Here is a 21,219-nt window from a genome sequence, read left to right on the forward strand (position 1 = left end):
CCTGCTCCAGCCAAAGTGCTGATGAGAGGTGTTGGTCATTCATCTGTGTGTGTGCGTATGGCCGTGCATTTGTGTATGTGTGAACTCGACATTGGGATGTGTGGGGGTGGCGGAGTAGGAGGCGAGGCCAAGAGACACCCCTGGACCCGCCACACACACACACACACACACACACACACCACTCACAATTATGTCGGCATGGTTGCTGTTGCCAAGACAACTGTCCCAGGAGTAAGGGTGGGGTGGGTGCAGCTGGTGTTTCGCCACTGAGTCAGGGGTGTGTGGTAGCTGAATACAAGAATGTGTCTTCAATAATGGACGTTCAACATTGGAGACGAGGTGATAGCCCAGAATTTTCTGCTCGTCTGTGTGTGTTTGTGTGTAGCTCTATAAGGAGATTTAAATTGTTAAAAATCCCTCACGCTCTCTCACCATAGTAGTTAGCTGTCTGCAGCAGCTCAGTCACCTGTTAGCTTTGGATGTGCTCCTTTTATTAACGCCAGTATTTCGGGGTTTTCAGGCAGACCTATGAGCTGATGCAGGGAACCCCACGCTACTATATCTCTCTTTTGAATGTGGAAAGCCATGAACTTGTATCAAAGGATGTGAAGTGGCCATGAACCAGCCGTGCACATTGTTTATGCCCTTTCAATTCCTAAAACCATCTGGATGGAGAAAACGTACAACAGCTACCTGGTGCGATCTCTTTCTGAGTTCAAGTCTTCCTGCCCTGAGCGGTCTGCATGCTGCGATTGTTTCTTTTCTGAAGTCATATCACCATTTTCAGGCACTTTCAACCCACTGCTTGCTTTCCTTTTGTCTGTTTGCATTCACTTAATAGCTCCTCTCTGATACCCTGACCTTTCTGTTCCTTCATCATCAGTCTGTCCTCCTCTCTTGTCCCTGCCCATGACACGCTGCATTTACTGTTGGAGCTTCCGGCCCAATGCAATTTTGATTCTTCTCCCTAGTCAGTCCCACCTCACCTTTCAAATGCCATCCATCCAATATCTGCTTTTCATATTGTCAACGCATGACTTTTCGTTTGTTTTGTCCTTTCTCCTGTCTGTTCATCATTCCGTGCACTGTTATTACACTGCACTTCCCTGTGATGCCACGCTCTTCTCCGTGCTATTGTGCTTCCTACAGTATGCTGCACGCAGCTGTCTTCTCCCAACCCTAACCTTCACACCTTTCCCATCCTCATTTATCAACATTTATAAATTCCCTTCCACTCTTCATCTGCCTTTTGCGTTCTCCTTCCTCCTTTCCCCACAACTCCTCATCTGTCAGTCAGCTTATCATGTTTTGACACTTTTCCGTTTTCTCATCTCGTAACTGTCATCGCCGATCACAGTTTTCATCATCTTGTCACGTCACCGTGTCGTTCTGTCTCCCCCTCCCGCCATACTTCTCCACTTTTTCAACCCACCCCCTCACAGGCAAATGCTCTTTTAAATGTGACGTGTGCCGTGAGTAGTTTCACCCACTGCAGTGAATCTATGTTAATACGAAGGCTCACATTTACACATTCATGAGTTGGACAAACTTGAGCAGTGACCAGTGAGAAGACTTGACTCAGTTCTTGATAATTGGTTCTCCAAGGATGACAACATTACGGACCAGACAGATACTGTAAACAAACATCACATGGGTTCCCAGCATGTGGCCCCTAATTGGGCCGAGTTCTTCCTGTCATATTCAACTTTGTTCCCATGGTCCAGTTGAAATGAGATTGATTGTTCTGTAAATTTAGTTAAGAGCAATGAATTCATAGGTTTTTTTTCAATGACTCCAGCATGGAAATGAACTCATTCATTTGTTCAATCTCCACTTTTATCCTTTCTTTACGCAGTGGAATGGTTTAGATCCTATGGTACTATACATATTTCATGTCTGCTGAGAACCAGCCTCGCAAACAACACATAAAGGTGGATTAAAAAACTTCTAAACTATTTTCATGTAGCTACTGGCAGAGATAAAAACGAACCTGTTGGTCCACTGTGTTTGGTTCCACCAGCCTCTGAACTCCCCTGTACGCAGACGGTGATTTAAACCAACTGCTGTGATATATGCTCCAGCTGAATTTGGCCTTTCTCTCACCCCAGACTGCCGCTTTTGATTGATCCCTGCGCTTTATCTCCAGTCTGTAATCATCCCATGTATTTTTTTTTTCTCCTCCCTGCAGCCGACTCTTCCCTCGCAATTATTCGGATCAATCATAACTGTGTCGAACCACTCCATCCTTGGAAATCTGTCCACTTTTCTCCTGTCAGTCCTCAACTCCAGCGTTCACTCCTCAACACCTAATCCTTTGATCACCTGATCAATGACCCCATTTAAATTGAATTACGCACTTCTTCTTTGTCTTGCTCGCATGCTTCTCCTCTTTCTACATCAATGTTTCACTGTTTTCAAGGTCATGAGGCAGAAAATTAGAAGCTAATGGGGGTGGAAAACACAATGGTATTGTTTTACATCTTCACTCAGTACGCCTGAAGCATCAGCAGCCATTTTAGCTCTATTTATTTCTTTGAGTTTAGATAATAAGAAGGAGATGCTAAACAATGCCTGAACCTCAATCGGTTCTTTTTGTGCAAATAAGAAGTCACTCACCAATTACCCATTATTTGTATCAGTACCTGTCCTCATGTCAGAACGAAGGAAAATGGAATGTATTCAGACACAATGAGTTCACTTCCACATGTGGATCATGCTCTCTTCATTCCATCATCCACACAATTTATTCTTATTTATTCCAAATTCTGGTTCTTTTTCAATCTGTTACAAGTTCGCTACACTTCTATGTGGCTGATGGTCGTTTTATAACTGTGCTCCTTTTGAAATGAATACAGCAGAAACAACAGATCATTTGTGAATGATGTAGCAGCTGTTAAACACAGATGTGGACAGGCAGTACAATTATGCTTTTTAGCAAGAGTTTTCTTCGAGGATGGATTGTTAATGTCTGATTTACCTTCTGACCTCACTGGCTGAACTCTCAGAGTGATAATAAGTGGCGTAATACACAGGATTTTGAGCTTTAACCTTGATAACTAATCACACCCCTTATCTTGGTACCTTTAAGCATATTCATCTTTAAGCTTCTTTATAGTATTTTTTATAGTATTTATAGTATTTTTCTCCATAGTATGTTGTTGCCCAAAACTCATTTGTTGCTAGAAATATATGTCTCAGCTCGATCAGTTAGTCCCATTTACAATGGGCCAGTATGTTGTTTTTTTTTTAGCGTGAATAAGCAGACTTTTTGCTGAAGACTAATGCTGAGTCTCAACCATTTGCTCTCTTTAAAATTGAGTCTGCGTTCTCATTATCTGTGGTGCTCTTCAGAACTGTACAATCTGTTCATTCCTATTATTTCTGTTTGTCTGTTTGTTCCCCAAAGTGATTCATCTGAAGAGAACCTGACACATGGATGTTTTAAAGTAAAAAAGCTAAAGGAGCTGTTGTGTGAAACCAAATGACAAGGCATGCTGCAGAACCACTAGATGCTTTGATGGCATTCCACACTTCTACGTAGTAAAAAGGCCTGACAGAAAGGGCAGCAAGTAAATGTGATTATGGGATGTGAGTCAGCGACCTTAAGCTGACCAGAGTCTCTAAAGTTAAGTCTACTTGTTTCAGCGGTTACGCCAACACCTATTATTCCAGCCAGTTGTTCATGTGTCTAAATATAGTTTGGGATGGAACACAATTCTCCACTGTGTGAGATGATGAATTTGATGAGAAGCAGAGCAGTCTAAACAGACATTCAGAACATTCTGGTTTCCACTCCTGGTCAAACAGATCTCATATAAAGCTGTCTCTAGGATTTCTGACCGAGATGTAAAACATAAATATTTCACCCACTAAGTGCGTCTGCACCTCAGCAATTAAAACCAAGCAAGACGTTTCTCCTTTTCCAACGTGCCAATTTCCAGTACATTATTTCTTTCTCCATTCACCCTCATACGTTCTTGAAACCACTGCAGTCAGTGTGAAGCCGCTGCAAAATTAAATACTAACTTTGCGCTGTTTCCTTTTTCCCTTTCCCCGTCAGAGCTCATTCAGAACGGCCGCATGCTGACGCTGCCTCTGGAGGCTGGAGACCTGCACACCCTGGTGCACGATGACGACGGGAGGCGTCTCTACGTGGCCATGAAAGACAATCTGCTCTCTACCAGTATCGATGACATTACACAGAACCCACGCAAGGTTGGGAAGGAGAGCACACTGGCTCACTGGAACACTTCTACACACACGTAGATGCATGATAACTAACTCAAGTACTCCATTAATGAATTTCCTCTTGAGTTCCATCTGTGTGTGACTGTCCTCTCTACTCTCTCTGGGTCTCTTTCCTTTGACATCTGCTTTTACTCTACTTTAATGCTTTTGTTTCTCTCTAATCCTTCTCTTCATCAACCACTGCCTGACTTCATTCAGCTCTTATGCTGGCATTCGCTACCTGAACCCTCCAGGTTGAGATGACCTCACCTTTCAATACCATGATTCACGGCATGATGAATTAAGTGCACACAGCATAAAAGAATTATTTTATATATTGATGAACTGCAAAGTAATTTACATCCATGCAGTGCTGCGTCTCAGCCTTTCCACTTTGCTGTACCAAACCTAGCAGTGTTTTGACTGTAGACAGATGTTTTTCTTTACTGTGTCTGGTGCTGTTGCCAAATTAGATTCAGGAGTGTCCGATCTTCTTCTGACTTCAATTTGGCTTTATTTTATCAGACCCAATTCACATCCTCACCGCTTGTCTCTTCGATGAATAAGGCTAAATGAATGCCTCCTTGTGTTGCTCTGATTAGTAAAACAAAAAACAAATTCAAAACCTCCAATCACTTTCTTATGAATCTTTCTCAAGTGTTTGGTGCTTGTGAGTCTTCCACGCTGAAAGGGAGCAGCTAACTCTAACTGCATACGATATCAACACTTTGATCAACATGCAATTGGGGTAGGGATGTCTTTCACTGGACCCAGATGTGCCTGGCGAAGAGCCGAACTGCTAAAATAAATGACTTTTACTTTACATGAAATTCAGGTCTAAATGAATTGAAACATACTGTATAACTAAACAAATGAAAAACCCAAAAAATGAGGGCAAATCTCCATGTAACGAATCTGTGCAGCAGCTTTAACCTAGAGACAGATGTTTGCTCTCAATAATTTAATTTGGCCAGCAAGGCTATGTTTAGACTCGCAGCAAGTACAGCCCGCTTCCTAACTCTGTCTGATCAGATCAATTCTTTCATCAGTCAAGTGTACACGCTGCCAGTTGGTGAGCCAGACAGGTAGGCAAGCTGACAAAGTGCCAGAGAGGGAGAGGGAAGGACACGCCGACAGCAATCTGGCCAGCCACCCACACAGGCAGGCGGGCAGTCAGCCAGTGAAACAGATAGGTTAACTCATAACTCAGAGTGCGCTGTGAAGGTATATGTTTGGACAGGGAGGATTTATAGTGTGTTTGGAACTTTCTGTGTTTAGGCAAGTACCGTTGGATGCTCTGAAATTATTAACTTTAGATGGGAAAATCAACCTGTCGCAGCAGCCAATGACAACAAATTATTTTGCATTTCAAATTCACATTCATTTTTAAATGTCTCCACTGCTATTTCTATTTTGATGACAGTTCACGACGGCAATTGTAATCATTCAGCTTTCTTTTATCTCAGTGGACCCTACACGCAGTCACCAGTTTACCTGTACCTGGACATGAGCCTTGACTGGTGGTCCACGGTCTGGTTGTTGTTTGCTATTTGCAAATGAAGGCAGCCTGCTGCCTGTAATCTAATCTGATCATCTTCAGTGGGCGACCGGCTCTGCTGTAATTTCTACATCAGGGAACTATTAGTGGACATCCAGAGATTGTTTCCTGAGAGAAAATGCTCTCGTCATTAAGCTCTTACCAACAGTTGCTGCCGCACGTTGGGAACAACAGTGAATTCTGTTTTCTGTTGGGTGTTTCGATAGTTGTGTATTGAGAATATATTGACTACAAACTGGGCTGCTTTGCTAAGTATTCACATTGGAATATCTGCCTGGCTCTGGGGATGCCTTCACTCTGTCAGATATTTAGATTAGTCATCACCGACACCCGGCCACACCTCTTCCACTTCCTCCTGCCATTCGCACGTGTTTTCCATAGCTGCCTGATTCAGTCATTCAATTCATTTCCAGCTGGCAATTCTATTCCATTTTTAACAGACAGCTTGTCTCCCAAGATTAAAAATGTTCTCTCTCAGCTCGACCGCTTGAAAATGTCTTTGATATGTAAGGTTCCGCATGTGTAAATAAGTCAGTGAATGAGTCATAGGCTGATCAACTGATTTTGGCGTTTCTACTGTCATGTGCTTAGATGTATTGGCCAGCGAGTCCCGACCGTGTCCAGGAGTGTCTCATGGCAGGGAAGGATCCAGAGGTGAGTCAAAGCACAACCATTCAGAAACATAAAACAGTATTTCAAATCTGAGTGTGATCTCAGTTTTTGATGTTTTTTTGGTTCTGACCAACTCACACTGCTGAGAAATAATAAAATAAAGATGTTGTGAATAGGTAGCATTATTAGATATAAGTTTGTCTTTGGGAATAATGAGCTGACAAGAGCTTCTGACAAAAGCTTCTCAGGGAACAGGAGATTGAGATTGATGAAGTGACTTTTGACAGCAATGGGAGACTTGTTTTAAGGTTGTCCAATGGACAGCAGTATTCCTTCTCTATAAAAAAAGCAAATGCAAAGTAAAATTAGTTACTTGCTTTTATTGGCGAAGTGATTTTTTTTATTGCATTTTCGCTCTGAATGCATCCAAATTAACAGTCAAAACTTCCTACTCTGACTTTACAATGTCCAATCTTTCCCATGTGTTTAGACTGAGTGTGCCAACTTCATTCGAGTCCTGCAGCCATACAACCAGACACACCTGTATGTGTGTGGCACCGGCGCCTTCAACCCACGATGTGCTTTCATAGCTACCAGCATCTTTCAACAGGTATGACGGCAGAAGACACACAGAGGAGTTAGTTGGGAACTCATTACTGTATATACACTCTAGTTCAGCGCAGATAAAGATGAGACGTGATGAGCAGTTCCGTCATTCTTCAGGACAGTGGTCCTCTATCTCACTGTAAGATTGATGTGTTGAAGATGGCGTGAGATGAACATCTGACAAGGATGTTGAGGATGTCATGATGTCATGATTGCTACCAGCAGCAATCACTGATCACCTGAAAATGATTATGAAACAAACGTTTGCATCATATTCAAGACACCAACGTCTCAGATTTGTGTTGCTTTTGATAAAATGTTGCAGACAAAACATTTTCTGAAAACCTAAAGAATCCTCTTATATGCTCTGCTTTGGTTGAACTACATTAATGTTACTCTGTCATTTAATAGTTTGGTGTCTGGCTCTTTTTTTCCTGTGGAATGGAACTGACCAGCCATTAAACTGTGTATCTTTACACTCTGTAAATCCCTCATGTGCAGATCTTTCAACAGTTGAAATACCACAAGTGTAATGTCTGCCCACATGCCCATATGCAGGATCTACAGGTGTTGATGTAGTTTCATACAGACCATTCTCTCTCTTCACCACCCATTTGGCACTTAATATCACGCAATAGTAAGGAAGTTGGACCATAGTACCTGTTAATAATTGTGGACTCTCGCTGACTGAGAAGCCACTGGTTGTTTTCTTTTCAGCAAATGCTTGTGGTTTAAGTCCATGTAAGCTTTAGGTCAGAGACGCTAGCTTGCGTGTGTGCATTCCTGTGTTGGTGGTTTTCTTTAGGTTGCTAGGTATGTCAGGGAAATGCTAATCCCATGAAAGCCTATATGAGATCAGAGCCGAGGTTCAGACATGGTGCTTAGAGGAGCTGGTGGCGCTGACCAGACTTCACACATTTTAAAATCTCCCTGTTTCCCAGATTACCTTCAAATTGGCGTAGAGGTGTGTGTATGTGTGTTGAAAGATTAGATTTTTTTATTACTTAAATAAGCTGGTCTTTGACTGATTCAATTGAATCAAAGTCCTATTCGTGTTTCTCTTCGCTGTGACACTGAAATGATTTTTGGTGGAGGAGCTAGGTCAATGGGCAGCTAAAATGCATTAACTTTTGGATCTGGATAAAGCGGCCAATGTTGGCAGTGGTCTGAACTCTACGACTATGCTTCTTGTCTCCCATTAGTGAGAGTAACCATTGTCACTGTTCCCCTGCAGTCAGAACACCAGACTCTCTCCTACAGCCAGACTGAGTGTGGGAAGGGAAAATGTCCCTATGATCCTTTCCAGAAAACGGCTTCTTCTGTCGTCGGCAAGTTCATAGATTATCATGAATGCGTCACGTACAAAATGAACATGTAAGCAGCCTGCCTCACCTTATCTTTCCCAAAATGCAGATGGTGAGCTTTATGCTGGTATCACTTCGGACTTCATGAGTCGTGACTCTGGGTTCTTCCGTAGTCTTGGCAACCGTCACGTTATCCGCACTGAACAGTACGATTCCACCTGGATGCAGGGTGAGTTGGAAACAGATTTCTATTGCTGTCATTCTTTTACAGTTGAAGCCCTAAACTTTCTGGTCTACTTAACTTTCAAAACCTGATAGCTCATCTGTTTTGCTGAATGTTGTTGGAAACTATGGAAATATTTTTGGGTTGTTTGTGTAACTAATCAGCTGCACACAAAATAAATATTTTTAATATTCAATTTTCTTGATTTATTTCTATGTTTTGTTATTTCATATGTCTTATATGTGTAAGATTTTCTGAAAGATAAGACTGTGAACTTGGTTTCTGTCGAAACAAAACATCCCCTGAACAGGCCTCTGAGTTATCATGCAGCTCTGTCGACGTCTGCTCCTGATAATCACAAGATACATAGTGACCTTCCACTGTTTGTAAATTGAAATTCACCTCTATCTTTCTGCGCCGTTCTGCGTTCCTACATGTGTGCCATTGCATGAACTTCAGGTGATGTATGATCACACTGTCATCTCTCCCCACGCTTTCTCAAGATGCCCAGTTTGTGCGGGTCGCGCCGTTGTCTGAAACTGATAACCCAGAAGACGATAAGGTGTACGTGTTCTTCACCGAGCGAGCTCAGGAGGCAGAAGGAGCCGCTGGCAAGGTTCTCTACTCCAGAGTGGCGCGTGTGTGTAAGGTAGGGAGGCAGATGGAGAACAGTCTGCTGTGGTGCACATGTTGCAAGTGTTTTCTGTATCTTAAGCTGATCCATATGTTTGTTTACATCAGATAAGTTTGTCAGTCAGTGATGAGTGTTAAAAATGACACTATAATCTTCAGTTTTTTCATCATGTCTCGTATTTCTGTTACAACTAGTTTTATCACACTGATGAAACCAGGGTCAAGAACATTTTTCTCATGATGCAAACCATTTTTACGTAAGCAGTAATATACCCATGGCTATTTTTATTGTAAATATTTTTCTGTGTGTTTCTATAGAATGATATTGGAGGCCAAAGGAGCTTAGTCAATAAGTGGAGCACCTTCCAAAAGGCTCGACTGGTGTGTTCAGTTCCAGGTCCAGATGGTCTGCAGACGCACTTTGACCAACTGCGTGAGTACCAGCCGTAACCCACCGTCATGAAAATCCTGACTTCAATATTGCACGCTGTAAACCTGAGAGACCCAGTGCAGCCAGCGCTCGCACAAGCATCTGCAGCAGCTGAAACTCCCATTGAAGTCAGTTTAACATTACATTTCTGAGTCTGGGCCCACATGATGAGTTTTTGCTGAAATATTTAACAAAGCAAAGAAAAATTTCAAGGAAACTTGTTACATTCAATCACTTGGTCTGTGAATAGTCCTCTGGTTACCATGGTGATTAACAGCTCAGTCCGCTTGGGTTCGCCTTCGTTCCCTCAGCCTTGGTTTCCACGGCAACTGGACTCAACACTCAGTGGCTGGGGTTTCATTCATCATGAGTGGTCTCCTCCAGTTGATTGTGTGCGTTTGTCTGAACCAAATTTTGGTTGCGGAGGCCTTTTTTTTTCTCCTCAGATCAAAGTAACTTTATTGTTCGTCTCTCATATTCAAGAGTACCAACTGAGCTATTACTGTTGCGTCTTATTTAGAAATACTGATTCAGAACTTCATGATAGGTGTTTTTTTTTCGCTACTTTACAATACAGCATGTTTATCTGCTGGAGTTTTTAACTGTTCAGTTCTGCTCCTGCAACATGAAAGTGACATAAAATGTTTTCATATTGACTGTGTCCCACTTTAAGCATTTAAGTATGTTAAATTACCTCACTTTTAAAAGCATTTTACATTACAAGGCTGAAGCGTGTTCGTTTCTCGCCCATCCGTCTGCTGTAACACTGCGTCTCTTGCAGCTGTTTGGTTTCACAGACTTGCAAAATCAATAAAAAGGCTACCGAAACGACTTCAATCCACACTTCCAAAAAGTTCAAAGGCTTGACAAGAACCCGTTTTACTACCCCATGATCTTAAAATTCCCATAAACCTTAAATTACACATCTCACGTCAGCAGGGAGATGGAGTCATGGCGATGAACGGTCACAACATGTCCATAACATCGGCTGTCCACTTTCATCTGGGGTTTACGCTGCAAGAATTTCTTTACTGTTCAGTTGACGATATGTTGCAAAGAGTTGGTTTCCACTTTGGGCTTGTAATCTCTCAGTAGAGGACTAAATGGCGACATTATTAAATTGATGCTCTTAGTGTGATTCAGTGTTCAGTATCTTGCCAAGTATGACCAGAGCCAAATCATTTACCCCACAGAAACATTAAAAAAGACTCCCTCCATTTTCAGTATTCAGCTTATAAATGAGATGAGATGCCTTTGCTGGAACGTTCTCACTTCTTTTTCCTTTACATTTAATCGGAGACAGCAAACACCAGGGAGGATCATTGTCCTCACTGTAATTGCTGGAGTTTCCTTCAGGACATTCTTTAGTGTAAGTGGATGCATCTGTGTACCCTGTGATGCATTAGCTGCTCATTTTGTTCAGTCTGTCTTACAACCTGCACAGGGTGACCCCTGACTCCATTGCCTTGGGACACCGCACACTCTTACTCATTACTGCGAATTAAAAGCTCTGCCCGCTGACATTCCTTGTTGGGTTTTTAAATTGCGTTTTTGCAGCAAAGAAGCCCTGGTGGTTCCATTGATAAGGCTTCCTCCTTCAGGCAAATGCGGACTGGCTGACAGACTCGTGTTGAGGCAGGATGTTGACTCTGCAAACACAGGTCAATTTAGTTTAAGTCTCACTTGAGCACACCTGCTCTTACATTTCCTGAAGAGCTTATGTTCCATGTCAGTATTCCCTCCAGTCAGGCTGTCAGAACTCATCGCAATGGTCAATTTGTTTGCATGAGACTGTACACAGGACCGCAAATGTAAATAGATTGCTTTTGTAATTTGTCTGGAAGGAAAAATGTTTACCTTTAGATGACAGACATCTTTATCTTCAGCTCAAATCCATTGGTACTCACAGTTATAGCCGAAAACAGTCGCATGATTCTTGTTGGCAAGCCGTCATGCTCAGGAATGGTTTGGATTCCAGTTATTTGGAACTTAATAGTGTATGATGTGTAAGTTTAAACTGAAAATGTAAATATTTAATCTTTTATAAAAGCATTTTTTGGACTTACTTTGATCAGAACATGAAACACTTTCAAAGCTGCCTGACCAGAGCACAAGTGTGAGATGACAATCACCCTGACCGCTCATAGGAATTAAATCTTCAATCCTCCGGTGGTCACCCGGGACTTTCTTTTTATCCTGTGAAAATAAATCTTGGGCATGTAGATGGAAGCCATGCAACGGCCGAGCACTGTGGAGACAGGCCCAGTTCCTTATCTCTGCTGTTTTTCGTAAACAGAAGCCGCTCAAAGTAAACAGGAGGGCTCCTTTCTGCCGGACACCCGCACACGCACACAATTGCGTTGTGAATAAGCAGGTACATTTAACCACAACAGGAGGTAAATCAGGCGCTGCGTCTGTTTCGTGTAAATATAAACCTTTCACAGGCGCACATGCAGCGGCACCACCGTCTGATTACACACCTGGTACACACACTCGCAGCATAAATATTTTCGCCCAGCATGCCTGCGGTCATGTTTTATATTTGTGATAAGGGTGCAAGCATACAAAGCTAAAACCACAATCCCATACACAGGAGATTTACCCATTAGGTTAAGAATGCCGTCAGTGTTGTGTTTGTGTCGCGCTTCGCCACACAGAAACACTACACATACAATGTTTGTGGGCTGCTTATTGCGAGGAAGTGTGGAAAGTGTTTTGCGTATTGATGTGCGGATGCTTTATTTACATTTGCATGGCCGTTGACTGACTTAAATGCATTGGTGTTTGAGAAGCTTTTCAGCTTTAATTTATTGTTCAGATGTAACTTTCTAGGATTGTGACACTTTGATTTGTTGTTCAATAAATTCAAGGTTTAAATTATGATCAAAGAGGTCTCAAAAGTGTCAAAGTGGTCGAACACACTGAGTTCTGAGATCCATTTGTCATGAATCATCTGGCAGACTGCTGCTGGTTCTTGATCGGCTGTAGGAACTTTGGCTTGCCTTCTTTTTCAGACATTTAAAGCAGCATCCTCGGTGCTCATATTCAAAACCGGTGGTGAGCCAGTTAAATATTGATCAGAGATTTCAATAAAGAAAGACGAGAGGCAGATTTCATTCACCAATCTTCAGAGATAAACATGCATTTAGACCTTCGTCTGGACCACGACTTGGAGCATTGGGGGCGAGACACTTTCTTTCCCATTGAGCACGATGTAAACACTTATTTTTACTTGAACACTGCATCTGAGGTTCCAAAATGCTAATGTATGGACAGATCTATATTCAGTCCCATGACAAAGGAAACTGCCTGTCTTCTCTCATCTCTCTTCATCTCTCTCCATCTCCGGGGATGCAACATGTGCCGAGTTTGAATACACATAAATAAAACATGGCAGCGCTACCATCTTTTGTTATATAAATCTCCGGACTAATTTACATATTATTCATGTGGCGGTATGTATATGAAGACAGCTACAAAATGGGAGACCCAGGATGTTGAAAAAATATGGATATTTCTAGTATGTAATAGTCAACAATAATAAATGTCAAGACAGATACATTATAAAAGACAGGAAATGGTTTCAAGATGTAAATGTAATGAGGAGATGACTATACATGTTCAGAAGGCCGGATTACACAAGGAGTATTTTATGTAGTATTGCGCATTCCACAGACATTCTTGGTAAAGTCGTAACTGCTCGCCCACTTTCCCAACATCTAAACCCAACTCTCAGTGTTGACTCATTTGTTAACCATCTCTCATTTTTGGTTTTGTCCGATGCACATCGAGTGCAGGGGAGCCGCAGAGACTGACTCATCGGCCAAGATTGTTTCATCCTTGTCGCTTCTATCTCTTTTATGAGAGTGACTGCTCACAGGTCTGGCACTCGCTGTCGTTTTTGGTCAGATGTGTGCTGGTTTCATTCGTCCTTCAAGCCTCACTGAGCCACAATTATTGGAAAAACAAACATTTATTGTGCAGGAAGTGGTTTAGTGTTTGCTATGTCCTGTCTTCTAGAGGAGAGTCGTTCTTTTAATGGTCTGATTCTCTGTTGGAGGGAATGTCAGAGGCCAGATTACAGAGAATTTAATGCTTTCTGAGGTTATAGTTGTGGCTGAATTTCATGCTGTGAGATGTAGACACAAGGGTGTTTGCGAGAAGGGGCTCGAAACAACTTAGGATGGCGCAGAGTTCTCTGCTTGACTCATTATTCCAGATGAAATTTTTTGAAATAGCATTTTGTGTGTTTAGCTGTCATAGATAAAGAATCAAATATATGTAAACACACTCTTGTGAATTACTTCACACACAATGGATGAGTTCCGTTTCACTGTTGTGTCACAGAACTGTTTTTGTTCTGTCACATTTCTGCTTCAAACACAAATGTTCCTTCACCCCCAAGTTTTGCATCTGTGCTGCCATAATATGTTTATATGAGCACATCATTGCCTCATTAATGGACTTGTTTCATACCAAATGGTAGCTGATGACACAGCAGCGTAAAGCCAAGAGGACAGAAGCCCGCATTGTAAGTGACAATAGAGCATTAGACATCAGAGTTGTCACCCCTAGCCCCAATTCTGTCAAATGAACTTGACAAATGCATTTCCATTACTATTTGCTGCTTGAATAACTCATCACCAGCAACAATTTCTATAGTAGGCGTCAGTGGAGACTTGTTTTGTTACAGCAAAAAAAGATTGATCATGTTGTGAGGCTCCCATTCAGCATTTCTAATTCATCTCAGAAAATAGTTGAATAGACGCCAATTGTATCCGGTGGAAGATGGAAGGAGGAAGCAGAAGGGCTTCAGGCCAGTGGAGAAGGAGGCGGAGGAGAGCAGCAGGGTTTCAAAAGAGAGGAGGGTAAATATGAGGAAGGACAAGTGGAGAAGGGGAAGGTTATTGTGTGAGTTCGACAAGAGGAGGAGGAGAAGATGAGAAAATTGGTTCCGTGGTTGGAGGTTGGAGGGAGGACAAAGATGAGAGGAAGAAGGTGAGGGAGGATATTTAAAGCTTTTATCAAAGTGATTTTCAGCTCTAAGTGAAGATGAAACGGAGAGAATCAGCGATGAAGAGGAAGTTGAGTATTAGAGATGAGATGGAAAGATATATAACTGAGAAATAAAGTGGCGTTTGCTCAACAAGCCAGTAATATGGTCATCAAAGCAGAGCGGGAGAAGGGGGTTTTGAAGCTTTGAAAGTAGGGAAAAAAAAGATTATCATGAGCATGAGAATTAAATCACAGGGCACTGAACAAGCAGAGCAATGGGTTTCCAAAACTCACCGGACACCAAGGTCAGGATAAAAATGGAGAAAAGAGCTGGGAACAGCAAGGGTGTGAGTGATGGTGGAGGAGTGGAAATTTGTTAACAAGAAAAGTTGGTGCTGACAGAAGCGTGGGGATGAGGGAGGAAAGAAGGGACGTTGAGGTGCAGGTTTTATAAATCATGATCGCCACAGTGGAGGCGGCAGGGACACCTTGAAAACTAGTTACATTTGTTGAGTAGTGGAGTCTCATCGGAGTCATATTAAAACACATATTGTGTATTGTGATGATCTAAATGGAGATGCCTCCATATCAACAAGACTTACTTATCACCACCCTCAGAGTTTTAGAATTGTCTTTCTGATTCCAACCTTTAGTCTTTATGTGTTGCACAGCTTCTGACAGATTGGGGGAACTAGTTTTCTGACTTAAACATCTTGGTTTGATTGTTCAGTTTTCACAAAGACATGCCTAGCCATGGCGGAGAGTAAAGTGTGTCATTGTGAGGAAGGAGCGACAAAGAGAATAAGGCCAACAGCCGGAGGGGTTAAACCAGCAAACCAGATTGAAACCCTGGCTATTATTGGACATTTGGGCTGGCGCAGAGGAGATAATGGTGCGGTTGGAAAGGTGACAAAGAGGTAGATGTTGGCTTCTAGAGAATAAGAGGAAAAGAAGAGAATAGGGGACTCTGCCTGAGGGTCTATGGCTAGACAGTTGCGAAGAGGAGGAGGTGGACGACGCCGATAAGGGGAGAGGCTGCAGGTCTGCGGGCGAGACAACACTATCTTCCCTGAGGGGGAAACAGGCTTTTTGTTTAGTGTGGAAGACACAAAAACAATCCTCAGAGAAAATAGGCCAGACAGACAGATGCAGGCGGTAGATAGAACATTTGGGAATTAGCAGGAGGGTTGGTGAAAGTGAAACCACGGCTGCACTACAGAGTCCAGGTGGAGTGTTAAGTGATGGAGGATGAGCGCTTCTAAGGTGAAGAATGGGACATGGTGAGAGGCTGAAATTCATCTTCTGTCATCAGGTTGTTGCTTTTAGTGTGAAGTATTTTCACAAACTTCTTCTTGTTCGACTTACCTAGTGAGACGTTTCCCAGTTTGGGAGGAATAATGTTGGTTTTCCGTTGCCTCCCTTGTGGAAGATTCATGACTCTTAATTCACTGCTTCCATTAATCACACAGACATGAGAGAAGAGCAGATAATCAGCTGGAAAGGAGGGATGAGGTTACGTCAGGCAGATTTAAAAATAATTAAGACTGGATCTCAAACCAGCTATGAAGCCTTGCGTCCTATATCTCAGTATTTTCTCGAGTGTAACATCTCTGATGACGTATTTTAACAGTCTGCTAAAAATGTCGGGTCCAAAGTCTGACTTTTGTCTGGACCTAAATGGGTTCCATCGAACTGGCCCCTTGGCTGTAAAACTTCCCTCCGCTGGTTGAGGTGTAAATCTTGGTTTATCTGTCCTTGAAACAACTTTGCTGTCGGATCAAAGCTTTCAGTATCGCTGTATATATCATCCACAAGCATGAAGGCAGAATTGCCAAGAGAACATCCAGAAGAAAAGCGTGATGATAAAGTATTCAGGGGATGAAAAGAAGAGGCTGCTTCTGGAGAAAGCGGTGATAATAGGTGAAAGGATGAAAGAAAAGATGGATGGTGCTGACAGGGGCCTCAAAATTGTTTTACAGTTTCGTGCTTGTGACAAAGGGAACCAACTGTAGTATCTGATTTCCCATAAATATATTAGTGTATAATATTGTTTGCTGCGTTTGAGTTGGCAGTTCCATCCTGATGTTGAGGTGTCACAATATGGGAACACGGAATGTATTTTCACTGTATTTTAGATTGAATCTTTGTCTTCATCGCTGTGTGTGGGGCGTGTGTGTGTGTGTGTGTTCATGTGTGTGTGTGTGCACCACCGATGAGATGAGATTAGACTTCCTGCGGGCCCGTAGATGTACCAGGCCACCTGAAGCTGCAGGAACGCCAAGAATGTGGGAACCATGATATGTTTTGCTGTCGCTGTCACAACAACAAGGCAGTTGAAGAAATGAGCATAAAGGAATAACCAAGGCAGAAACTGTCAAGAAATACAAGATGCAGGAGATACAACACACACAATTGTTTTTATTCCATCATCTTTATACAATCTGGCTCACAACTAGGCAGTGACTCATCATTGGGGAAAAAAACACAAGTTGGTGATCTAAAAACAGAAAATTTAAATGCAGAAACACTGTGCAGGAAAAAGTCCAATATTTTCTGCAACTCCTTTCTTCCGGAATGTTTCTAAAACTTTATGCAACTCATCATCGACCGCGAGTTCTTTTCGGGTAAAATATTCTCACTGTGTTTCACAGGCGTCTTAAGTTGCTTGCCAGCAGAGATGCCGAGTCAAGTTGTGTATTTATAGATGATCACAGCGAGACGTGGGCTAGAGATTCGATGATAAGAACGTCTCTGAGAACAGTCATAAACAACAAACCTTTGAGCAAACTTTGAACGCCTGTCGCCGCAGTGACAGATGACAACTGAATTGTAAAAACGCAGGCAGCAAAGAAAGTTGGAGAGGTTAATTCACAGAAGAGACAGGGAATGTTTTTTTTTTTCATGAATACAAGATGAGACAGTTTCTCAAGCATTTGTGGCTGAGTAAAGATTGTATTGCACGGTCCTTTATGCTCTAAATAATTAAAAATATAGTAGAAAAGTAGAGGAAAAACACATGGTTTGCCTGTATTCCCTTTTGAATGACGCTCCTCCACATCTTCACTCTGGGTAATGTTGGACAGGTCGACGTCTGGAGCTGTTGCCAGTCCATTTCAGGGCTAATGCTTTCAGTACAAGCAACCATTTAGAATCAATTTGGCGCATCTGCCAAATGCACTTGCATTTTTTGGCATTGGAATAAATCCAATTATCATGGGCTGCCAGCGATTTCACAAAGTTGTTGTACTTTTAGAACAGCAAGGAGGTTTGGTGAAGACAGAAGCAGACGAGGTGAAATATAAAAAGGTTTTAGTGTTCCCCTATGTATCGCAGGAGAACCTAAAATCCAGTTTTAAAGTTGAACTGAACACCCGAGGATTACACTGTGAACAAGCTCAAAGTGCTCAGAACTTCCCGCTCCCTTTCTTTGGTAGTCATGTTGAGGCAAGTTCAATTGGATGAATCACTTCCACCCAGAGCCTCTTTGCTGAAACTATTGACCAAGATTGAATGTTCTGGAGATGGTCAAGTGTGTGCTTGTACAGAGCCGCTTCTTAACCAACTAAATCTCTTCATTTCCTTCGGAGCTGTTCGAATGTCATAATGCACTTAATCCCTCAAATTGAACAGCGCTCATTGCTGCAGATGTGGAATACAATATTTAGGTAAAACAGATCTGAACCTTTCAATGAGTCAGTCGGATTAATTTTGACTCAAGGACTCCATCTGTCCTGAATGTGTCCAAGTCATGCATTCGTCTTTATTCACTCCCACCAGCATGAGACGTGTTATTTGAGTTTCAGACCTCAGAACACATCTGAGTTTTATAAGTGAATGGGTGTATGATTTGGCCAAACACCTCTCACCGTCGTTCGAACTTTATTTATGTGAGATATTTTAAACTGGCAGCCTCCCTCCAAATTAAAAACATCCCTGCAGAGCCAGCGATGTGACGTACGTGTAAAGAAGGAATGCCATTTAATGAGCTGCACTTAAATTGACTAGACTTGGATTGTATTTCGTACAGAAAGACAGATGGTGTGATCCACACTCCACCTGTTGGCACGGCGTGAGCAACAACAGTCAGAACAACACAAATGTGGCGAATCTTGTAATCCGCCATGTTTGAGGCGCAGAGAGAAGATTGAGGTGCGGCATTAGTGTGTGTATGTGTGTGTGACAGCAGGTGTTGTTCTCCTGTGGCGGCCTCAGCGCTTCGCTCCCCCACTGCGTCCAGTTATTAATGGCCACATATTCATCATAAACAGCCAGTCAGCCTTGCTGCCAGCATGCCCGACGTCATTAGTCACACAGTCGGCGCACACAGATACACACATGCCGGCACATGAATAGCAAACACAGAAATCCACACTCTGCTAAATGAATCCAGTGATTTCCTCACTGTTTATTTTTCAGCGAAATATTCATGTCTCTTCTCTCGTTCCAGAGGACATCTTCATCCTGCACGAGAAAGACAAGAAGAACCCCCTCATCTACGGGCTGTTTACCACGTCGAGGTGGGTGGATGTAAAGCTGAGCGTCCATTCTGGGGAGGGTTGTGTGCTGAGCCGGCTGTCTTCAATGTGAGCTGAGGGGATGACGGCCGCACATTAAAACTTTAGAGTTATGATCCTGTCCGGATATAGCCTCAGCAGTTCTTGCTCCAGAGCAGTCCAGTATTTTTATGAATTATACTTCACACAGTCACTGTGGACAGACAGTCACCAACAATACCTGGTGAACTCTCTGGCTTAAATCTGCGTGGCTCTGTCGACGCCATCCAGCAGTCACACTTTTCTCATATTCTGTTGAGACCTTTTTAGACAAATATGCATCAAACGCTATTAAAATCAAGTGGGGCCGCCTTGCATGAAGCGGGCGAGGACTGACTTTGTGAGCGCTCTGACAATAACACAAGTTGCTGTGCTTACATGAGTGTAAACAAAACTGGAGCGAAAGCAGGCACATTAAAGCTCATGAAACTGCTGAGTGAAAAGCAGTGTGATGCACAGAGACGTAGTTGTGCAAGCGGAAAATCAACAATGTGAGCAAAGCCAGAAATAATGAGAACGTAAACTGACACAAAAGTCTGCAGTTATAGTGTCATTTTTTTTCTTCCCTGGTTATAAAGGCTGCACTTGTTCTTTGTATTAACCAGCTTCAGATGTGGATGCCCAGGTTTCACAGTAGCAACACTGAAATGTCAACATTTGGCTTAACAAGCCTGAGAGTCGCTCTGGTTCTGGAAAAGAGCCTGGCATGTGAGCAGGGAACAGACAGGACTCTCATGTTTGACCCTGGGTGGGGTCTGGACCGCAGCGGAGCCGCACTCACGGGTCATTCTGTTGAATGAAAAAGTGTTAAAGACACGTGGAATATACAACATAAGCTGTTTATTAGGAAGTGAAGGATGTGTGGTTCAGTTTACTTCGGTTGAATGGGAATGAAAAGTAAATCTAGAGCAAGTTTAGTCAACTGGACTAGATTCTTGCCAGAGATTTATTTCCATGGAGGAGGACCGACGTTCTCCCCTCCTCTCTGGGCATTGGACAGTGACCTAAACAATGTGGATAGGTGGTGGTGTCCAGTCCTAGCCACATGATGAACCACGGGATGCAAAAAAAATCAGACAGTGGACGACATGTTTCCTGAAGGTTTGCAGGTTTGTTTGTATGTAAACATAATTAAACATCATCCGCTCCATATTTTCATTCCAGTTGGCCTTCCAAATCAAACACTTGGAATTTTTCACCTTTTGCCAAAATGTGACTGCATCGAGGAAATTGAATATGGTTACAGTGCATGGTTCTGAATTTTCAGACTGTATGAGCTGGACATTGAAGCACATTCAGTGAGCTGATGCGTTCAAGCTGCAAAGCCACGATGACTCACTGCAGCACAAACAGAATATGGCTCTAATTTAATTTACCTCTAAAAGACAGTTTCAATATATCAAGGAAAGTGATCTAATGTTTGGAAGCAGCCTTGTTTGCACATGAAGAAGAGGATTCATGCACTGAAGTGATCAAATTAATGTTTTTTTTGTCTTGCAGTGACATTCTGAACGGCTCCGCCGTGTGCGTGTACAGAATGGAGGATATAGTGCGAGCGTTTAAAGGGAACTTCCTGCACAAGGAGGGCCCCCAGTACAAGTGGGCGGAGTTTACAGGAAAGGTGCCGTACCCGCGACCAGGAACAGTAAGTGAATGGCCACCATTTGTTTTATTTGTGTGAGTTCGGATCCATTCATTGACGGATGGGCATCTTCTCTCTCAAGTGTCCAAGCAGCACGTATGGGAGTTACAGCTCAACCAGAGAATATCCAGACGATGTCATCTTCTTCAGCCGGACTCACCCACTGCTCCAGGTTCAAACACTCAGCAGTTTAAGTCTGATGGTAGCTGATGCAAAGGACATCTGATTCATGTCTTTGTTTTTCAGGAGAATGTGCTGCCACTAGGAGAGCGCCCTCTACTTGTCAGAGTTGGAGTCCACTACAAGTTCAGTAAACTTGTGGTGGACCGAGTGGAAGCTGTTGACACCACCTATGATGTGTTGTTCATCGGCACAGGTAACACCTCAGAGCGCTTTGCTAAACGTACATGTTTCATTAAAGCTGTTGTTTTGCCGC

At 42.7% G+C, this 21,219-nt stretch overlaps 1 protein-coding gene across 5 annotated transcripts in view; it reads left to right on the top strand.

The window, feature by feature from the left end:
* Nucleotides 1-21,219, top strand: part of sema3h (sema domain, immunoglobulin domain (Ig), short basic domain, secreted, (semaphorin) 3H) — a 45,329-nt gene that overhangs the window by 13,953 nt on the left and 10,157 nt on the right. For all 5 annotated transcript variants that reach the window (XR_008412971.1, XM_053849562.1, XM_053849560.1 and 2 more), the window contains 11 exons: nucleotides 4,061-4,215; nucleotides 6,377-6,439; nucleotides 6,888-7,007; nucleotides 8,238-8,331; nucleotides 8,417-8,536; nucleotides 9,034-9,179; nucleotides 9,482-9,596; nucleotides 19,036-19,105; nucleotides 20,642-20,786; nucleotides 20,866-20,955; nucleotides 21,030-21,159. Coding sequence is in view for 4 of the 5 variants with exons in the window: in XM_053849562.1 (XP_053705537.1) it covers nucleotides 4,061-4,215; nucleotides 6,377-6,439; nucleotides 6,888-7,007; nucleotides 8,238-8,331; nucleotides 8,417-8,536; nucleotides 9,034-9,179; nucleotides 9,482-9,596; nucleotides 19,036-19,105; nucleotides 20,642-20,786; nucleotides 20,866-20,955; nucleotides 21,030-21,159 (1,248 nt within the window). In the remaining variant the exon portion in view is untranslated. The remainder of the gene's footprint in view (nucleotides 1-4,060; nucleotides 4,216-6,376; nucleotides 6,440-6,887; nucleotides 7,008-8,237; nucleotides 8,332-8,416; nucleotides 8,537-9,033; nucleotides 9,180-9,481; nucleotides 9,597-19,035; nucleotides 19,106-20,641; nucleotides 20,787-20,865; nucleotides 20,956-21,029; nucleotides 21,160-21,219) is intronic.

This window comes from Synchiropus splendidus, chromosome 18 (assembly GCF_027744825.2).
Source record: "Synchiropus splendidus isolate RoL2022-P1 chromosome 18, RoL_Sspl_1.0, whole genome shotgun sequence".
Taxonomy (NCBI): Eukaryota; Metazoa; Chordata; class Actinopteri; order Syngnathiformes; family Callionymidae; genus Synchiropus; species Synchiropus splendidus.